Source organism: Maylandia zebra, linkage group LG18 (genome assembly GCF_041146795.1).
Source record: "Maylandia zebra isolate NMK-2024a linkage group LG18, Mzebra_GT3a, whole genome shotgun sequence".
Taxonomy (NCBI): domain Eukaryota; kingdom Metazoa; phylum Chordata; class Actinopteri; order Cichliformes; family Cichlidae; genus Maylandia; species Maylandia zebra.
This window is the reverse complement of record NC_135184.1, coordinates 28,807,923-28,824,738: the sequence shown is the minus strand read 5'-3', so window position 1 is coordinate 28,824,738 and position 16,816 is coordinate 28,807,923. Positions and strand designations below refer to the sequence as shown.

Here is a 16,816-nt window from a genome sequence, read left to right as displayed (position 1 = left end):
GGCCATCCAAAGGTTTAGCAGTAGTGCACTCTTAGCAGCTGCAGTCTCCACTTCACAATCGCTGCAGCACATGTCCAGCAAAATCGCTGGACATGCTCGTAGGCAAGAAGTGAAGCAGCACATGGCGGGGAGAAGCGAGGAAGAGAACAGACACGATTTTGCACCGGAGGTTTTCGAGAAGCTTTTATTTTGGTATTTCCGTTGATCCGTACAATACATTTGCATATTAGCCTAAACATTTAGGTTTAACATTTAGCATTTAGATTTAACATTTAACATTTAGATTTAACATTTAACATTTAGATTTAACATTTAACATTTAGATTTAACTTTTAACATTTAGATTTAACATTTAACATTTAGATTTAAATATAATATTTAGATTTAACATTTAACATTTAGATTTAACATTTAACATTTAGATTTAACATTTAACATTTAGATTTAACATTTAGATTTAATATTTAACATTTGATGAAAAGTTACAAATATTTTACTAAATGTTATAAAAAATTACTCGAAAAAACATGTTTTTGTAAGGTTTTGAGCTAAATGTGGAAAAATGTTGCCGTTAATTTCAGCATGTTTAACTTTACAAACGGCGCCCCATAGTTTACAGCATCCTGCCATGCGATTGTATTTGTCCCTAACCATCGGGAACCTTCACGTTAACTTTTATCGAGTGGAAAAAATTAGCATTCATCCTCCAGCATCACTGTGTTTATGTTATGCTAACATAGCTGTGTCGCTAGCGATCACGTAGCACAATGTTATATACCAGCTAGTCCAACTTCAGTAACCCTACAAATGTCACTACTGTTTAGTTTCCTGTCTTCATTTATGTTGGAAGTGATAGCAGAGCTGTACGTTTTAATCTTTTCAGAAATCTCTCAGTCAGAACATGGTATATCATGTTTAGGTGCAAACTAGCGAGCTAACTTCCTGCTAACTTCTAACTCTGTTAAATTTAATAGATTCTGTTTTCATGATGCCAGGATGTTAAACTTAATTGTTACACCTGGTAAAGCAGCAACGCTGATCATTTTATTAAAGATGAAAGACAGTTTTTAACTCTCAGTGACGCCACAGTGTTCGTTTGACTTTGGGACCTGAAGCAGATGGAGTTTAGGACTTAGATCACTCCAGGAAGCTCCTGACTAAGGTAGCCGTAATGCTCCGACAATTTAGTGTTAGCATGGTAACTATTAAGTGTTTTGAGAAACACAAAGAAATGATAATTTTCTAAAAACGCCAAAGAGACAAGCTGATTTAATAAAATAATAAATCAATAGACAACACAAGAGAGCAAACGTTTACATTTACAAACATTGTTTGTCTACATCTGGAGAGACAATTCTTAAGTGAGGGAGATTTAAAAAAAAAGATATTTACTATGCGCATGTCTTTGCAGTACAGCTTGGTGAACCAGGTGTTGTAGGCAATGGATGCCACAATCACTGCCAAGTCCCTGGAAAGAAGATGACAGATAAAATTCAAAACTTTAAATTAGCAAACTCCATCTGCTCAAAACCATTTGATCCCATTGATCTATAAATTTGCATTATCTCAGGCCAAACTTATTCTATGCTCTGCATTTAGTAAAAAGCAGTTTATCATTGTGACAGGGAGAACAGCACGGGCAGGGCTGCTTTCTAAAAGATGACTGATACTGGAGTCCTGCTGAGGAGAAGAAGCAGAGTGAAATGGAAAAAAAGGAAAGGAGAGAGAGATGTAAAGATCGATGGCCGGGTCAGTGGATTATTCAATAAAGCCACACTCTGATCCCAACTACAGACCTCAAACACTGCTACATCCACTACTGTACACCCAGACATAGAGCCCACAGATGATCCTGTGTATGCGTTTGGGAGGGAGAAAGTGAGAGAACAGAGAGAGCGAGAGAGGGTGTTATTTAGAATCCTCCAAGGTCCAACTATGGCCGTACTGCTGCTACACCTGCTATACATCATCTGACAAACAAGCAGCAACACAGAGAGAAGGGATGCACAGAGAAAGCGAATACACACAGGGAAAGACGAAGAAAGGATGATACGGAGGAAAACACAGAGTGAAAGGGGGGAAAGGAGGAGGAAAGAGTGTAATCGGACCAAGGATGTTTCTGTTGCAGTAACCAGGACATTACAGTTTATCTCAGAGGAATAAAATGGCTACAGGCTGTGTTCTTTTTTCATTAGCATGACAGCCGTCAGGCCAGTCCATTCTGACAAACACGGCCAAGTCTGTGCAAGCGAGCAGATGATGCACACGTCAAGATTCATCAGCACTGTCTGATTCATGTTTTGACAGCAGGACATGTAATTGACCTCTATGATCCAGCTCAGTCGTGCAGCGTGTTGGTGTTTATGTGTCAATTTGTACTGGTACGTGCGGACGCGGTGGCACAGTGGGTCAATCTGCTGCAGTTTATGTCCTTAATTGGATCGTTTTAGGTTTAGGACAGGGATATGAAACTTTATCCCTTTCAAACTTCAGTCATCTGCAGCAAGAAGGAATTAGAGGCAAGAGAGCAGAGTGGCCAGTCAACAGTCATTTCTTACAGTGCTCTGGGGAAAATGCACATCGATATCAACATGGATACTTGACCGATTTTCCTGCATACGGGTCAGGAATAGACACCCCCCGAAGCTTTTTCCTTTAACAATAACATTTCAGAGACTACTTTTCTAACCAGTGAAGAGGAAATAAAGTGTGAAAAACAGGATTACCAAGATACAGTTGGAGCAATCACAGAGAAAGGTGTCAAAGGAACCCCTCTACTTTAGCTGTCTTACGCCTGCCAGGACTATTCTTCCTCACTAACCAAAAAGGAAAATAAAGTATAAATGCACATAAATACTGTATTTTGAGCATTTCGTGATCTGTTATCAAGGACTCCATTTGAAATAAAAACACACCACAGGTTAGACAGCAATTTTTACAAACAGTTTTAAAAAATTGGGATTACCAAAAATTATGGGTTTACCAAATATTAAATTTTATTATTGGACTAATAATTTAAGAATAACTCAATTCTGATTGCAATCTGACTCATTTTGGCTGTCATCAGTTTGGCTTACAATGGAAGCTGCTTCTCGTGAGTTGGTATCTCTGTCAGCCTCAGCTCACTCCATGAAAAGTTCCTCTTCTGAGTATAATAAAGACATTATTGTCTTTAGTATAATAAGGCTGGGAATCTGGAGGCAATCCAAGCACAATTTTCATAGCCAAACATATTCAATATCTGCTCCTGTAACTGTAAATCATGTCTTTCGTCCATATTTAACAGATGAATCATTTCAAACTTGGCCCAACCTCATGTAAATATCTCTATATTAATAAAACGTTTGCCCCTTTCTATCAGTTGTCTGATAAAGTTGGATAACCTAAACATAATTTCTTTAGATATTTACAAATCTGTAGATTTATGAGCAAAACATTCCCTTAGTGTCCAGGTTTTCGATACTTGAACTAGAAAGGAATGATTTCATATACTGTATTTATTCTCAGAATCCCTCCTTTCATCTGGTTTCCCTGAAATCTTTCAAAACATGCCCTTCATAATGCACATAAATCATCTTTTTGGATTAACTCCATTTAAAAGCATGCACCGCTTACATTTATTACGAAGTTTAACATTTCTCAATTTTATAAAGACAAACCTAACTTGTGACAGGTGTTGTCAAGTCCCAGGAAAATCACGTTCATGTTTTGATCTTGCACGGTTTTGCAGCACTTCTGTGAAGAAATTTTGGATCCTGATCAAATATCACTGGAAAACCAGTGGAACCTAATGCTCTGATGGATTGTGTTTTTTATACTGCCTTTGCTACTTTACTGCCTAAATGTAAAACACGACTTAAGCGAAAATCTCCCATAGCTCCCCTACATATTCAATGGATAAGAGAAGCTGTTAGTATGTGTTGCTGCTCTACTTTGAAACAGCTAAGGGCCTTCAGACAGAAATTTAACATGATGTGGGACCTTTTTCACAAATACGTTAAACAGTTGGACTTTTCAAATATCAGATTCTATATGAAGCTTTTTTAAGGCATCGCAGGTTAAGAGTTATTGTTGTTCACGATTTATTTATTTATGTTATTTATTTATTTATCATTTTTGATATGGATATGTAAATTGGAAAATACAGCAACTTGAAATTTGTTTTATGCAACTTGTACAATATCAATAAGGCTGAGCTGGTCTCTTTAAAGGAATATGCCTGCTCTTCCCACTGCTTAGCTTTGATCACAATTACTGTCACTTTTGTTGTTGTTTTTTATTGTCCTGTTGCCAAATTCGATACATTAAAACAAAATTAAAGAGTGTTCAAGTTCGATCAGATGATTGTTTTTACAGATAGTCCTGCCCTATCGACTGCACACTTCTATCTGCGAAATCAGTTTTGGCTAAAGGCAAGAGAGGATTTTAAGGACTGGATAATATATAATAATTAGGTTTACATATATACACACACTCACTGATAAACATGTATTTGTCCACAGGAAAGGCTGAACTCCACTGAAGATAATAGTGGTGCTTGACAGGAGGATCCTTTCCATAGCAAAGAAAAATCCATTCAGAATATAATAACCTTCGGAACAGAAAGGCCAGATAAGAGTTTGACAAAAAACATCTAAAAAAGCCAGACCAGCTCTGAAACTGGCTCCTTTGCACAGATGAAAAGATTGCCTGTGGCAAAATGACTGAAGGAAAGAGAAAAGCATGGAGAGGGCTTGGAAAAGCTCATGAACGGAGGCATAGTACAACCCCTAGAAAACACAATGAAGAAAGTGTGATACGTGGGCACGTGTGGTCTATCATGGCTCTGGGTCACTAGTGTTAACTGATGATGTTAACAGATGAGTAAACTGTGAGGAGGAGAGTTAAAACTTCTGCTTGGATTCAGCCAAGTGCAGCAAAGTTATCTGGACAGCGATTCACGGTATAGACAGACAAACACTGCAAGAACTACCCAGAAGGGTTTTTAAAGGTCATGATGGGCAATTATGCAAAGGGCAGTCAATCAACTCATCTTAACCCAATCAAGCATCGATTACAATGAAGGAAAAACAAAAACACAAGGAAGCAAGGACAAACAACAACTGAAGACAGCTTAAGTAAAGGCCTGATCAAGCATCGCAAATCCATAGTTTGGTGATGTCAACGGGTCCCAGACTTTAAGCAGCTATTACCTGCAAGGAATTGTCAATAAAGCATTAAAATAACAGTTTAATTTATGATTATGGTAATTTGTCCAATTACATTTAAGTGCCTGAAATGAAAAATGTCTATAACTCTTCAATGCTGCATGCAGTATTTCTGTTAAAAGACAGAGAACATGTGCACTTTAAGCAAATATTCATATTCAATAACTCATAACTATAGCTTCATGTTCTGGTAAATGGCTAAAATAACTACAAAAAACAAAGTGCCCAGAAATGTGTGGAATTAACTGTATACAGTTCTTCCACAAGCATAGTTGGAAAATATTAGGTTCTTGTTACTGGGTGTACTTTAGAGAATATAATTGGAGCACATAGATGTCAAACATACAGACTGTGGGCCAGAACTAGCAGGCCAAAGGGTCCAATTTGACTCAGTGGGTTGCAGAGGAGGAAGCCATAATTTCTGGACCATTAAGCATTGTGTTGCAGGCTGTTAAGAACGGATCATGTCATAGAATTGCTTGTCCAAAACTATTAATTTTATCTAGGCAGAGGTCTGATTTTTTGTCAGTTTTACAGCCTTCTTTTGTACCCGCAACCTGCATACCACACAAAGTAGGTAATTAAGCTAAGAAGCTGTGTATGCACATTTCCTTGATTTACAACAGTCACATTTCTTTATAATGAAAATAGATTGGCAGAAAGTGGAAAAAAATTAGACACAGTTGAAAATTGCCCTTATTTTTCTTAAGACATGTCAGGCTGTGTCATGGTCCTGGGTTTTAGAGCCAGTGTTTTTTAATTTTGCACTTTCTAGTTCTGTTGGTTGTTCGTTTTATCTTGGTTCTTGGTTTACTTTTCATGTATTATTCAGAGATTTTGTGTTATTCCTTTTGCTGGTTGGGGTTTGTTATTTACACTATATTATTATGTATCATTATTTATTATTTAAACTATAAATGTATTATTTATAGCCACAGAGTGCTATTAGTTTTGCTGTCTAGTTTCTGTTCAGGGTTATAGTTTGTTAATATTGCATTTCTTCCTTCAGTTTATCCTGCCTCCCCCATACTCTCCGGGTCTTCTTACGTCTCCTTCACTGTGTTAATGTTCCTATTTTCAGTTACTTCCTGTTTTATTTTGATAGTGTCTTGTTTCATGTGTGCTGTATTTAGTTTTGCTTCCCTTGTCTTGTTTTCCCCGATTAGTTCCAGCTGTGTACCCCAGTGTTTCCCATTACCCTAGTTATGTAGAGTGTATTTATAGCCTTTGTCTACCCTAAGGGCTTTGTTGCATCTTACTGTTTACACACCTCTGTTTTCCCTCATGGATCTCCAGTTTGGATTTATGGTTTTCACCTGCCTTTGAACTGTCTGCCTGGCCTTAATAAATGTTTGTTTTCTGTTCTTTAATTATGTGCCTTGAGTCTGCATTGGGTAAATCATTCTAAACATGATCACCCCTCATTTCCTGTTTTGTTTTGTTTTTTGTGAAATTTCATGAAATTGGTCTTAAGAAATAGTTTTCCTGGTTTAATTAAAAGTTTGTCTTAAGACGTAAGATTTTCACTTATACCTGACACTTGAATCTGACCATTTTCAGAAGACTATTTTTTGTTTGTTAAGCTGCTTAACACTGACCAATGAATCTGACTGCAACAGCTTCATTTATCATTGGTCTCTCCAGAGCCCAAATCTCAACATTACTGAAGCAGTGAAGCATCTTGACAGAGAACAGAAACAAAGGCAAACAACCTCCAAAGAAGCCCGGAGAACTATTCCTGAAGACTCCTTACTAATTACATGAAAGCTACCTAAGAGAGTTCATGCCGTTCAGGTTTCAATAAACTCCTGCACTATTTCCCATTCTTAGCAAAATATAAAGAAAAAGAGGATAGCTTAAGACTTTTGCAAAGTACTGTATGCTTAATTGTTTTCTTGCAAGAAGACAGCTTGGAGGACAGGACCAACTTCACACCCGATCAGATCTGCACACTGTTAGACCTCTGCCTCACCACTACATATTTCAAGTACAACGAAGGCTTTTACAGACAAAAACATGGCTGTGCCATGGGCTCCCCCGTGTCACCTATTGTAGCCAACCTTTACATGGAGGAAGTGGAAAGGAAGGCTCTTGGCTCTTTCAAAGGAAGAGTACCCAGCCACTGGTACAGATATGTGGACGACACCTGGGTCAAAATCAAGACACAAGAAGTGGAATCCTTCACTGCGCACATTAACGCTGTGGATAAAAACATCAAGTTCACCAGGGAAGACACAAAGGACAACTGTTTGCCTTTCCTGGACTGCGCCGTGCACATTGAAGAGAACGGCAAACTCAACATCGAAGTTTACCGGAAGCCCACACACACGGACCAGTACCTCCTCTTTGACTCCCATCACCCTTTGGAACACAAACTTGGAGTAATTAGGACCCTACACCACCGGGCAGAACATGTTCCCTCTAAGCCTGAAGGAAAAAAGAAGGAACACACACATGTAAAGGAAGCACTCAAAACGTGCGGCTATCCTAAATGGGCGTTCTTAAAGTCAGCAAAGAGGCACAGAAAAGAAGACCAGACACCAGCGAGGGAGGATAAGAAGGACAGACGCAACAACATTGTCATCCCCTATGTAGCCGGTGTATCAGAGAAACTCAGGAGAGTTTTCTCCAAGCATGACATTTCAGACCCAGCAACACGCTCAGACAGAAACTGGTTCACCCGAAAGACAAAACGCCAAAACACAAACTTAACAATGTGGTGTATGCTGTACAGTGCAGCGAGGAATGCTCAGACCTCTACATTGGAGAGACCAAACAGCCACTTCACAAGCGCATGGCACAACATAGAAGAGCCACCTCCACAGGACAAGACTCAGCAGTCCATCTGCATCTTAAGGATAAAGGACACTCTTTCGAGGATGCCAATGTTCACATTTTGGACAGAGAGGACAGATGGTTTGAAAGAGGAGTGAAAGAAGCCATCTATGTCCACTGTGAGCGGCCATCTTTGAACAGAGGCGGGGGTTTACGACACCAACTCTCTGCCATCTATAATCCAGTTTTGAGATCCCTTCCCAGACGCCTTAACGCCCACTCACATCCTGGGCCATCTGACCTCAGGAATTCGCATGATAAGGTGGGGCCAGGTTTCACAATGAACACACCTGAAACTCTGGCTGATTGGGACCCACGCCCAGTTTCCCACCTTGGCTCAGGCGATTAGAGGATCATCAGGGGGTCCTTTTGTCCCTCTGTGGGGGGTTACTCCCACTAGGTTTATATCTGGGACTCTCCACCATTTGACCTTAGAACTGAAGAAGCTTCTCGGATGAGAGGTGAAACGTCTTCAAGCAACTTAAAGAAGTCCAGACGCTTTTCTTTCCAAGCTCCTTTGATCACTATCATGAAGGAAGACTAATAAAGTACCAAGATTGAAAACTCTTGATCGACCGATCAGATTTATCGTACATTGGTGGTAATTTACCGATCTATCAGTATAAGCATTTTCAACGTCAAATACATGAAAATTTCAAAAGTAATGTAAACAATAGATACAAGAAATGCCCTTCAACCATTTTATTGAAGTTGATGTCGCATAGTTTGCCCATCAGAGGGCACTCCGCATCTTCCTTGTTGGCAACATACATGTTTGGGAAACCATAAACACAACAACCAAGCAGCTAACAGAACATAAATAATTATGAAAATCTATTATTTGAATGTGGATTTTTAAAATAACCAAATCTTGGCTGGGCATCAAACTGACGATCAAAATTCCTTAGACTCTCCACTACTTGCCAAACAATATATTAATGAAAATACTCTATAAGGTCATTTATCAGCATTACAGGTGCTAAGTAACCTTTCAACAGAGTCTAAGTGGTTAATCTAGGCTAACAGTCTGATAGCGTTAGCATCATCTTGACTGACATCTTGACAGTAACTATTTGAACCATAATAAAATTCAAAGTCTTCTAAGTGCTGCAAAAATAAAGCAAATCCTATCACCCGCTCCAGCAGGAAGAAAGCTCCATTCAAAGCATATGAAAGTGCTGCATTGCAATGAATCAAAGTTACAGTTTAACTCCGTTCTAAACACAACTCAGATCCAGTAATAGTGACAGGTGGGGCAGATGGCCCGGCTTGTTATGGAGTCCAACTTTAGTAACAGGAAAAATTAAACCAGTCAGAAAGTTGGAAAGCAGCTGGACACTCTACATAGACAAGCGCTTATTAGCATGTGTGTATGCACGCAGAGGGTGGACTGTCAATCCAAGAGGTGCCTCTACATGTTCTTGAGTCAGCAAGGCGTAACAGTTTTTTCTCTCTCTGTCTCTCTCATTCGCCAAACAAGCAACTGTATGAAACCACAGAATCTCTACCCAAATTCACACACACCCCACCTATTTGTGACTTTGCAGTAGACACACAGAACCCAGAGTGACAGCGACTCAGCCGAGGAGAACGAATGGGGAGCCAATACAGGAAGCAAAGATGACGAGGACGAGACGGGCCCTGAAAAAAGGTGTCCGTTTTCAGTCAACACGAGTGAGCACAGTCTGTGTTTGGACAGACAGCAGTCAGCAGAAAAAGCATCGCCCTGTCGCTCGCGGTAACGGTAGATGAGATCAATCGGGGGAGATGGAGGGAATAGAAATGTGAAAGGACAAGGAAAGGAGGGAAAGAGTAATGCACCACAAATAGCCTCTGGCACATGATCACGGAACAACCCATTCTTACATCGTTTGTGTGGCCATTTTACAGACTTTCTTGATTATTTCCTGCATTTATTTATTTATTTTTTTTGTGATATTCTTCGCTTCCTTTATCAGCCGTGATTTGATACGGGCTGGGCTCATGGGAACAATATGCTGAAGGAAGATCTTGAAAAACAGTACGGGCAGGCAGCTCCCACTTTATCACAATGAATATGAAGAAATTGTACAAAAAAACAAACAAACAAACAACAACAAAAACAACAGAAAGGCAGCGATTTGGGCTCTCAATGCGAAAGACATTAATATATTCATGAGCCTCTGCTGCAATCATGTTTCTATGAATGGATTTTTGATTTACCACCATAGCAAGGTTTCACTCCTATGATGAGATCTACGTTTTTAAATGTGAATATGTTTTCTAAGTCAGAAGTGCTGTTGCTACACAAGAAAGTAGAAACCATACATACACTTCTGGGCTTTTTAAGGACAAAACAAATAAATAAATGAATCTTGAAACAAAAATAAGCTCGTCTGAATTCTGCTTTTGCATGTCAGCTGTCAAATCCTTTTATGATCGTATCAGTTCGGCAAGTTCTGCGCTCCGACACTATACGTCTGAAAAAGTAGACGCACACACAGACAAAAAAAAGGTACCAGCAGGGAAGTAGAGGAGAGCACACATGGCATCTTAAAGTTGTGGATTCTGCCTCTGAAGGTGTTTCATTCCACATCATCTAAGATCTTAGCAAACTTCTAACAAAACCCAACAGAAGCACAGGAGGGAAAGGGAGCCAGAGAGTCAACAGAAGAGTAGTGCACTCAAAATTTTAACCACAGAGGGTCTTGTTAGACAAATAGCCGCTCTCGTGTAAGGAAAGATGAACAGTGACAGCTGAAGAGACACACAGGAAAAGAAGAAGAAGAAAAAAAAAAAACAGTCCACCGTGATGCAAAATAAAATGCAGACCTCTTCCAAAACTACAAGGCACTCATAAAGCCCAAGAACACAGATGTGTTTTTATTGTTTTTGGTCTTTACTCCAGAGCACTGGGATATAAAATCACCATTAGTTTTAAGTGCTGAGTTTTGACTTTCAATTCCCCGTCGACCGCTTTATTACATTTGTTTACAACACACCTAAACCCAGTGAGATGGTAATTCTGGACCCATAATCAATTTATGCAGTTTTCTTATCTTCTACAGTTCAGAGCCATAAATCAGTTCACGCATGTTGGTAATAATGTCTTCTTTTTTCCCTCTTCTCTATGTTGACAGAATGAAAAGGTCAAACTGGGCCTCGAGAGCAGGGAAGAATTTGGTTGAGCTGATGCAAACTTTTCATTCTCTACACGAGGAGATGATTTTGTAAGCTGTCATCCAGAGACCAATTAGAGAACTGTAACCCTGAACTCCAGCAGGAGCAAATGGATAATTCTGTAAAACCTCCCACTTCAACTCTGATTAGGTGAAGAGAAAAGAGAGCAGGAAAAAAAAGGTCTATATCTTATTTCATTTCAAAAGATCCGTGCCCATAAAGCAATGTGGTTTCCGTAGACCTGTGAATTGGATGGCTAGCGGGTAAAATTGCAGGCCATAAATAGCTCAAAATCTGCTGCCCTTCACTTGAAAACTGATTTTGCTGACTTTCACCCTAGAAAGCCTTCCTCTGTTGAACTGGCAAAAGTTTCTCTGTACTTGCCTCTAATTTGATCACGTGAAGTACATGTATGTGGGAACCATCTGGGAACTAAGTGATCCCTGTGAGAATCTTTTCAAATGAAATGATTTTGCACACTCATACGCAAAACTTGATGTAGAACTACACCTATACTGAGCCGTTCAGTGGAACGGCCTTGACTTGTGCAGAAATGTAGCTTGACGGGTATTCCATATCAGACTGGAAAGGAAGAAAAAACCCACTAAATCAGTAGGAAAAGAAAGGTGGCTGCAGACCGATTCTGGCAAAGCAGCACGAGTGAGCGTGCCAAACGCCTGGCTGATGTCTGTGGGTTACATACATCTGCCAAAGACTAACTCCAGCAGAACTAATGAATATCAAATACAATGAGTTTGTGTTAATGTGTCCATTTGCTCTCTGCAACTAACTTTGTTAGTTAATTGAGCTGTTCAAATCAGTGCGAGCTCCCACACTGTACTAAGACTAGGCATGGCCACAATGTCAGTAAACTACCTCACCTGCTGTCGAGGTGGCTGAAATCCAGTAAGTTGAACTCCCTGTTGTCCTGAGAGTGATAGATTGTGTCAACATCCTGGAACAGAGAGGAGGAGGGAAACAAACAATAACAGACAGAGTTTGAGATAGATATGAGACAGTATCATGAAAAATATATTTTCCACTCTACAAAGAATAGCAATCTACAAAAGGTAATATAGACAACAAACACAAGTGGATTTGTTCTGCGAGTATGCTTTCCTCACCCACTGCACTTCTTCTTTGCAGCCAATACCGTTGTAATCGCAGAGAGCTGCATAAGTCTCAGAAAAACCTCCTGAAAATACGAAGGAGAAGACAACAAGTCAATTCAAACTAGACCATGACAGATCGGAAATGGCAAGGACAGAATAAAGTAGCGGAGAAGACATGGAGAAACGACGAGGGGAGAGGGTGCAGGCCAGAGATGAAAGAGGGAGTCAAAAAGAGTGAGACAGAGATAGTCAGCTGAGAGGGAGAGATTAGCTGTAAATATTGAGGTGAGATGAAAGTACAGAACCATGAAGGAGCTCTTCTTGTAGATTAATAGGATTACTAGCAGAAAGCAAGTGCATCCAGTAACTTTGGTCTTCTGACCCACTTATGGACAAGTCTCCAAAATGGTTTGCTGTGAGCTACTGAGTCAGCGTGTGAATGGACTCTGAAGTGCTGCATGTATGAATGTGCGTGTGAGATGTGGTTAGAAAGGTAGCAGGGCTCTCACCACAAGTTTTCTGGGGATCTAATGATGACTCAGAGTTCGGTGAAAACTTGTGACTCCCATCGGGCATTTCTCCCTCTGCTCGACAAATAGGAGGGCTGAAACAAAGAGAGGAAGGAGATTCAGAGCTAGCTCATGCTGGCAATGATGACGCCAAAGTGCATCTTAGAGCTTCCCAGGCCATCATGTGCAGATTTGAATGAAACACAAGGTACATGTGAAGTTGAATGGAATTATAGTCATTTAATATGTACATTTTTGATTGCAGTTGACTAAACTGTTATCCAGCATTTAAAATTCTATCCTCTTTGTGGGGGAAGATGTGAAAAAACAATTTCAATTTCAACTGACAATAAGAAAAGAAGCTTAATGTGTGAAATGCTTATTAAATAATTAATAATTGTAATTGTATGTACTGCATTCAATCAACAACTGTACATTTGTACTAAAACAAAATTGTAATTGATCTGACTGAAAAGCTCATTTGATGTGAATCATAATTTAAGCAGGATACTTACATTCATGGCAATCCTCTAAACCATAGGTGTCAAACTCTGGCCCGCGGGCCAAATTTGGCCCGCAGCCTACTTACATTTGGCCCGCGAAGCCATACCAAATTACTATTAGAGCTGGCCTACTGGTATTATACAGCTAATATATATATTGTTTAGTATTAAGCTTTGCTTGTTCCATATTCAGTTTTTCAGCAAAACGTGTTTGAGTCCATAAGAAAAGATTCATTCTTATATCTGGAGGAATAAATATATTTCAATAAATATTAACGTTAGCCCGCGACTTTGTTCCAGTTTTGAATTTTGGCCCACTGTGTATTTGAGTTTGACACCCCTGCTCTAAACCATAGTCTAGTCTGGCCTTTATTCATATAATGCAGTAGAGATAAGCCAGGAAATGTGTGGAAAGAGCAGGGACAGGACAGCCAACAAACTCAGCTCTTAAAGGCAATAAGTCCATGTGTTAGGCATCCTGTGGTGTAATACTACGACTAAACAACCTCTGACTAAATAAAGACGCCTGCTGCAGAACGCACATAAAGTGAAAATAGCCGAACCTTTCATTTTAGCTAGGATTTCTTTTTATTAGATTGAGCTGGTTCAGGTTTCTCCCTGTCAGATTAACCAGCAACAATGGCACCCAGATAAAAATGAGATTTGCCTCATTATAGGGCAGAACAGTGGTGGAATTGTTGGGTTTAAATCCATCAGCAGGCTGGGTACTGTTTGTTTGCATGCATCTCTCCCAGTCCTCCGGCTTCCCCTCACAGTCCAGAGACATGCACATTTAGCTAATTGGTGATGCTAAGTGGCCATAAATGTGATTGTGAGCGTGAATGATCATTTGTCTTCCTGTAATAGACTGGTAACATGTCAACTGGTATAAGCCCCACCCTCCCACAGAGTTAGAGCAGGGTGTCAAACATAAGGCCCAGGGGCCAGTATCTGCCCAGCTAAGACTCCAATCTCCTGACACCTTTGGAAATTTAAAGGCAGGCATAGGTTTTAGACTTTCAACTGTATTTTCACAAGTTTTAGAACTTCCCTGCTATTCATACTACACAACAGTAATTAAGGTAAACCTTTTAGTTAAACACCTATAGCATTAAAAGTATAGTTAGTTAAGTAGTTATTTTTAATCTGATGTGAAATGAGAGTTTCTTTGATCAAAGTGGGCTCTATGTGGCCCATTGAGATGGTTCACTATAAATCCACGAACCCTGCTGCAACAATACCTAATAAGTATATTTGTCATCTATATTTTATGGAGAGAGGCACACGGCTGGATTATTAATGAGTATTTTTTGTAATGAGAAGGCCTCTGGTATCAGTTAGAGGTTTAGGGAAAAGTACATTCTAAATATTATACTTCTTTCCTTTGGTGCTGTTGCTAAAGAGTCCTTAAGCAAGACATTGAACTCCCAGTGGCTTAAGCGGAGTACTGTAGTGCCCAAGAGACTATACAAAGACACAAGGATGCACCAAGGTTCGAATGAATGAGTATAACCCGTATTCCCAGCAGGCTCACACCCTGGTAGGTATCATAATGATACATCCTTACACAACGTCCAGTGAAATTAGGACATTAAAAGGAAATTTGACTTAAACATTGAGATCTCAAATGAACTCCTGCAAAACATAGCTCATCCACCTTTTCTACCTTTCTGCCTTACTTGCATCAGAAAGAAACAACAAGTAAGCAGAGCGTGTAGGGATGGATCAGAAAGCAAATACTGTGTTCACACATAGTACTGCGGCTGTACCTGCTTTGGCTTTTTGATAGGATTACACCGTTACACTGTGGAATTCAACACACACCATCCTTAATCGCATTTGTCAACAAAATCACACACACAACACCCAACAACATCCGTGACCTTAATCCCTGCCTTATCTCTGCAATCATCATCATCCGCCCGCATACGTGCACGCTCTCTAGATACTATCTGCATCGTGTACCAATCAGTTACCGGGCCGCACAATTAAATCCACAACACAAGGTTCCTCCCTGTGTTCTCTCCCCTTTCTTTATTTCTCTTTAAATGTCCTCACTGGAAGCAATCATCTGCCGCGGCCCTAATGGAAAAGAGCTATTCTGAACGATGATAAAGTGCAGAGATAGCCTTGTGCAGGTCAATAGTGGAGCACAGTCAATCCCAGTGCTCTCAGAAATTGTAGATGAGAACTAAGAGAGAGGGAAACAAACTCTGTGCCTTCCTTTCCTCCTCATACATTCTAATGACTGCGGGACAAAACTTTCTGGGCTTTTCATTGTGTGCATCCTTTGCGCTTTACCGCTTTAGATTAAAGCGTAGAGGACGTTCAGTGCCCGCTGTAGGATTTTCATCGGCATAAGAATGTGTTTCTTTTGACTTCAGGGTTGAGGCGACAGCATCTACTGACTGAAAGTACTACGTAAACAGCAAGAAAACGAAACCGTGCCTCGCAGTAGCAGCCTACTCAGTGTCAGCTGGCAAATTAAGCCCAGTGATTGCTAGGTGTAAGAGTCTACAATGGCACAGAAATGGGTTGGAGGGAAACTACTGCACGATAAGAATGATTTTTGGCTGTTAAAGAGGAAAGCAATCCTAAAGTGAAGCTGCCAACTTGCCAACACACTGTCAAAGTCTGTTAACGTGGGACAACTTGCCTTTGCTGCTCAGCAACATAAAGCACAAAAACAGAAAGCTTCGGCACTTTGCTCGAGGATGGCGACGCTTGACATTGCTTACGCATAAATTGAGTTGTTGAAGACTCTGGAGAGGGCGTAGTTGATGTGGCTGACCATGTGATCCAGCTGTTCCTGGGTCTGCAGCCTCAGCGAGTAGGTGGTCTTGTCTGTATCGATGATTACCTGTATCGACAATGACAGTTTTAATCCCATGAGAGTCAACGCTGCTACGACGGTACAGTTGGCAGGAAGCGCCGCTCTCACCTGGTGTTCTGGGTAGGTGTTCATTGCTCTGATTTCCAAAAAATTGAAGGTGACCTCGACCTGAGAGAAGCAGAGATGCATCACAAGCTCAAACAAAATCCTTATGTTACCTAATCTCAGCTTGTTTTGTTCACAAAATATTGCACAGAATAAAGAAGATTCTGAGTTCTGATGATGCCAATTTGCTCAAAAGGAAAACTCAAATGAAGCTGGAAGCACACACACACACACACACACACACACACACACACACACACACACACACCAAGGCTTCTTAAACTTCAGAGAAAACACAGGCTGACCAGTAAAATTACATCTGAAACTGTTCGCTCTCACTCACCACCTATAAGTAGTGGTTAGATGTGCAAATTTGCAGAAAGGGATTATTGACAACCTAGTGGATGCCTTCCAATCTAGCTTGAACTGTTATCTTGATCGACTTTGGCGGCAATTCAATAGATCTACTCTAAAATTCAGACTAAATACCTTCTTTTGGAATTTTCTGTTATGTTTGTCCTGCACAAAAGTGTTTCCGCTGCAAGTCAGCTGG

General features: G+C 40.2%; 1 protein-coding gene across 9 annotated transcripts in view; it reads right to left on the bottom strand.

The window, feature by feature from the left end:
* carmil3 (capping protein regulator and myosin 1 linker 3) overlaps window positions 1-16,816 on the bottom strand; it is a 104,908-nt gene that overhangs the window by 67,697 nt on the left and 20,395 nt on the right. For all 9 annotated transcript variants that reach the window (XM_012923043.3, XM_012923046.3, XM_012923044.3 and 6 more), the window contains exons 4-9: window positions 16,267-16,326; window positions 16,064-16,185; window positions 12,823-12,917; window positions 12,326-12,396; window positions 12,083-12,156; window positions 1,393-1,468 (exon numbers count right to left, since the gene is read on the bottom strand). In XM_012923043.3, coding sequence (XP_012778497.1) covers window positions 1,393-1,468; window positions 12,083-12,156; window positions 12,326-12,396; window positions 12,823-12,917; window positions 16,064-16,185; window positions 16,267-16,326 — 498 coding nt within the window. The remainder of the gene's footprint in view (window positions 1-1,392; window positions 1,469-12,082; window positions 12,157-12,325; window positions 12,397-12,822; window positions 12,918-16,063; window positions 16,186-16,266; window positions 16,327-16,816) is intronic.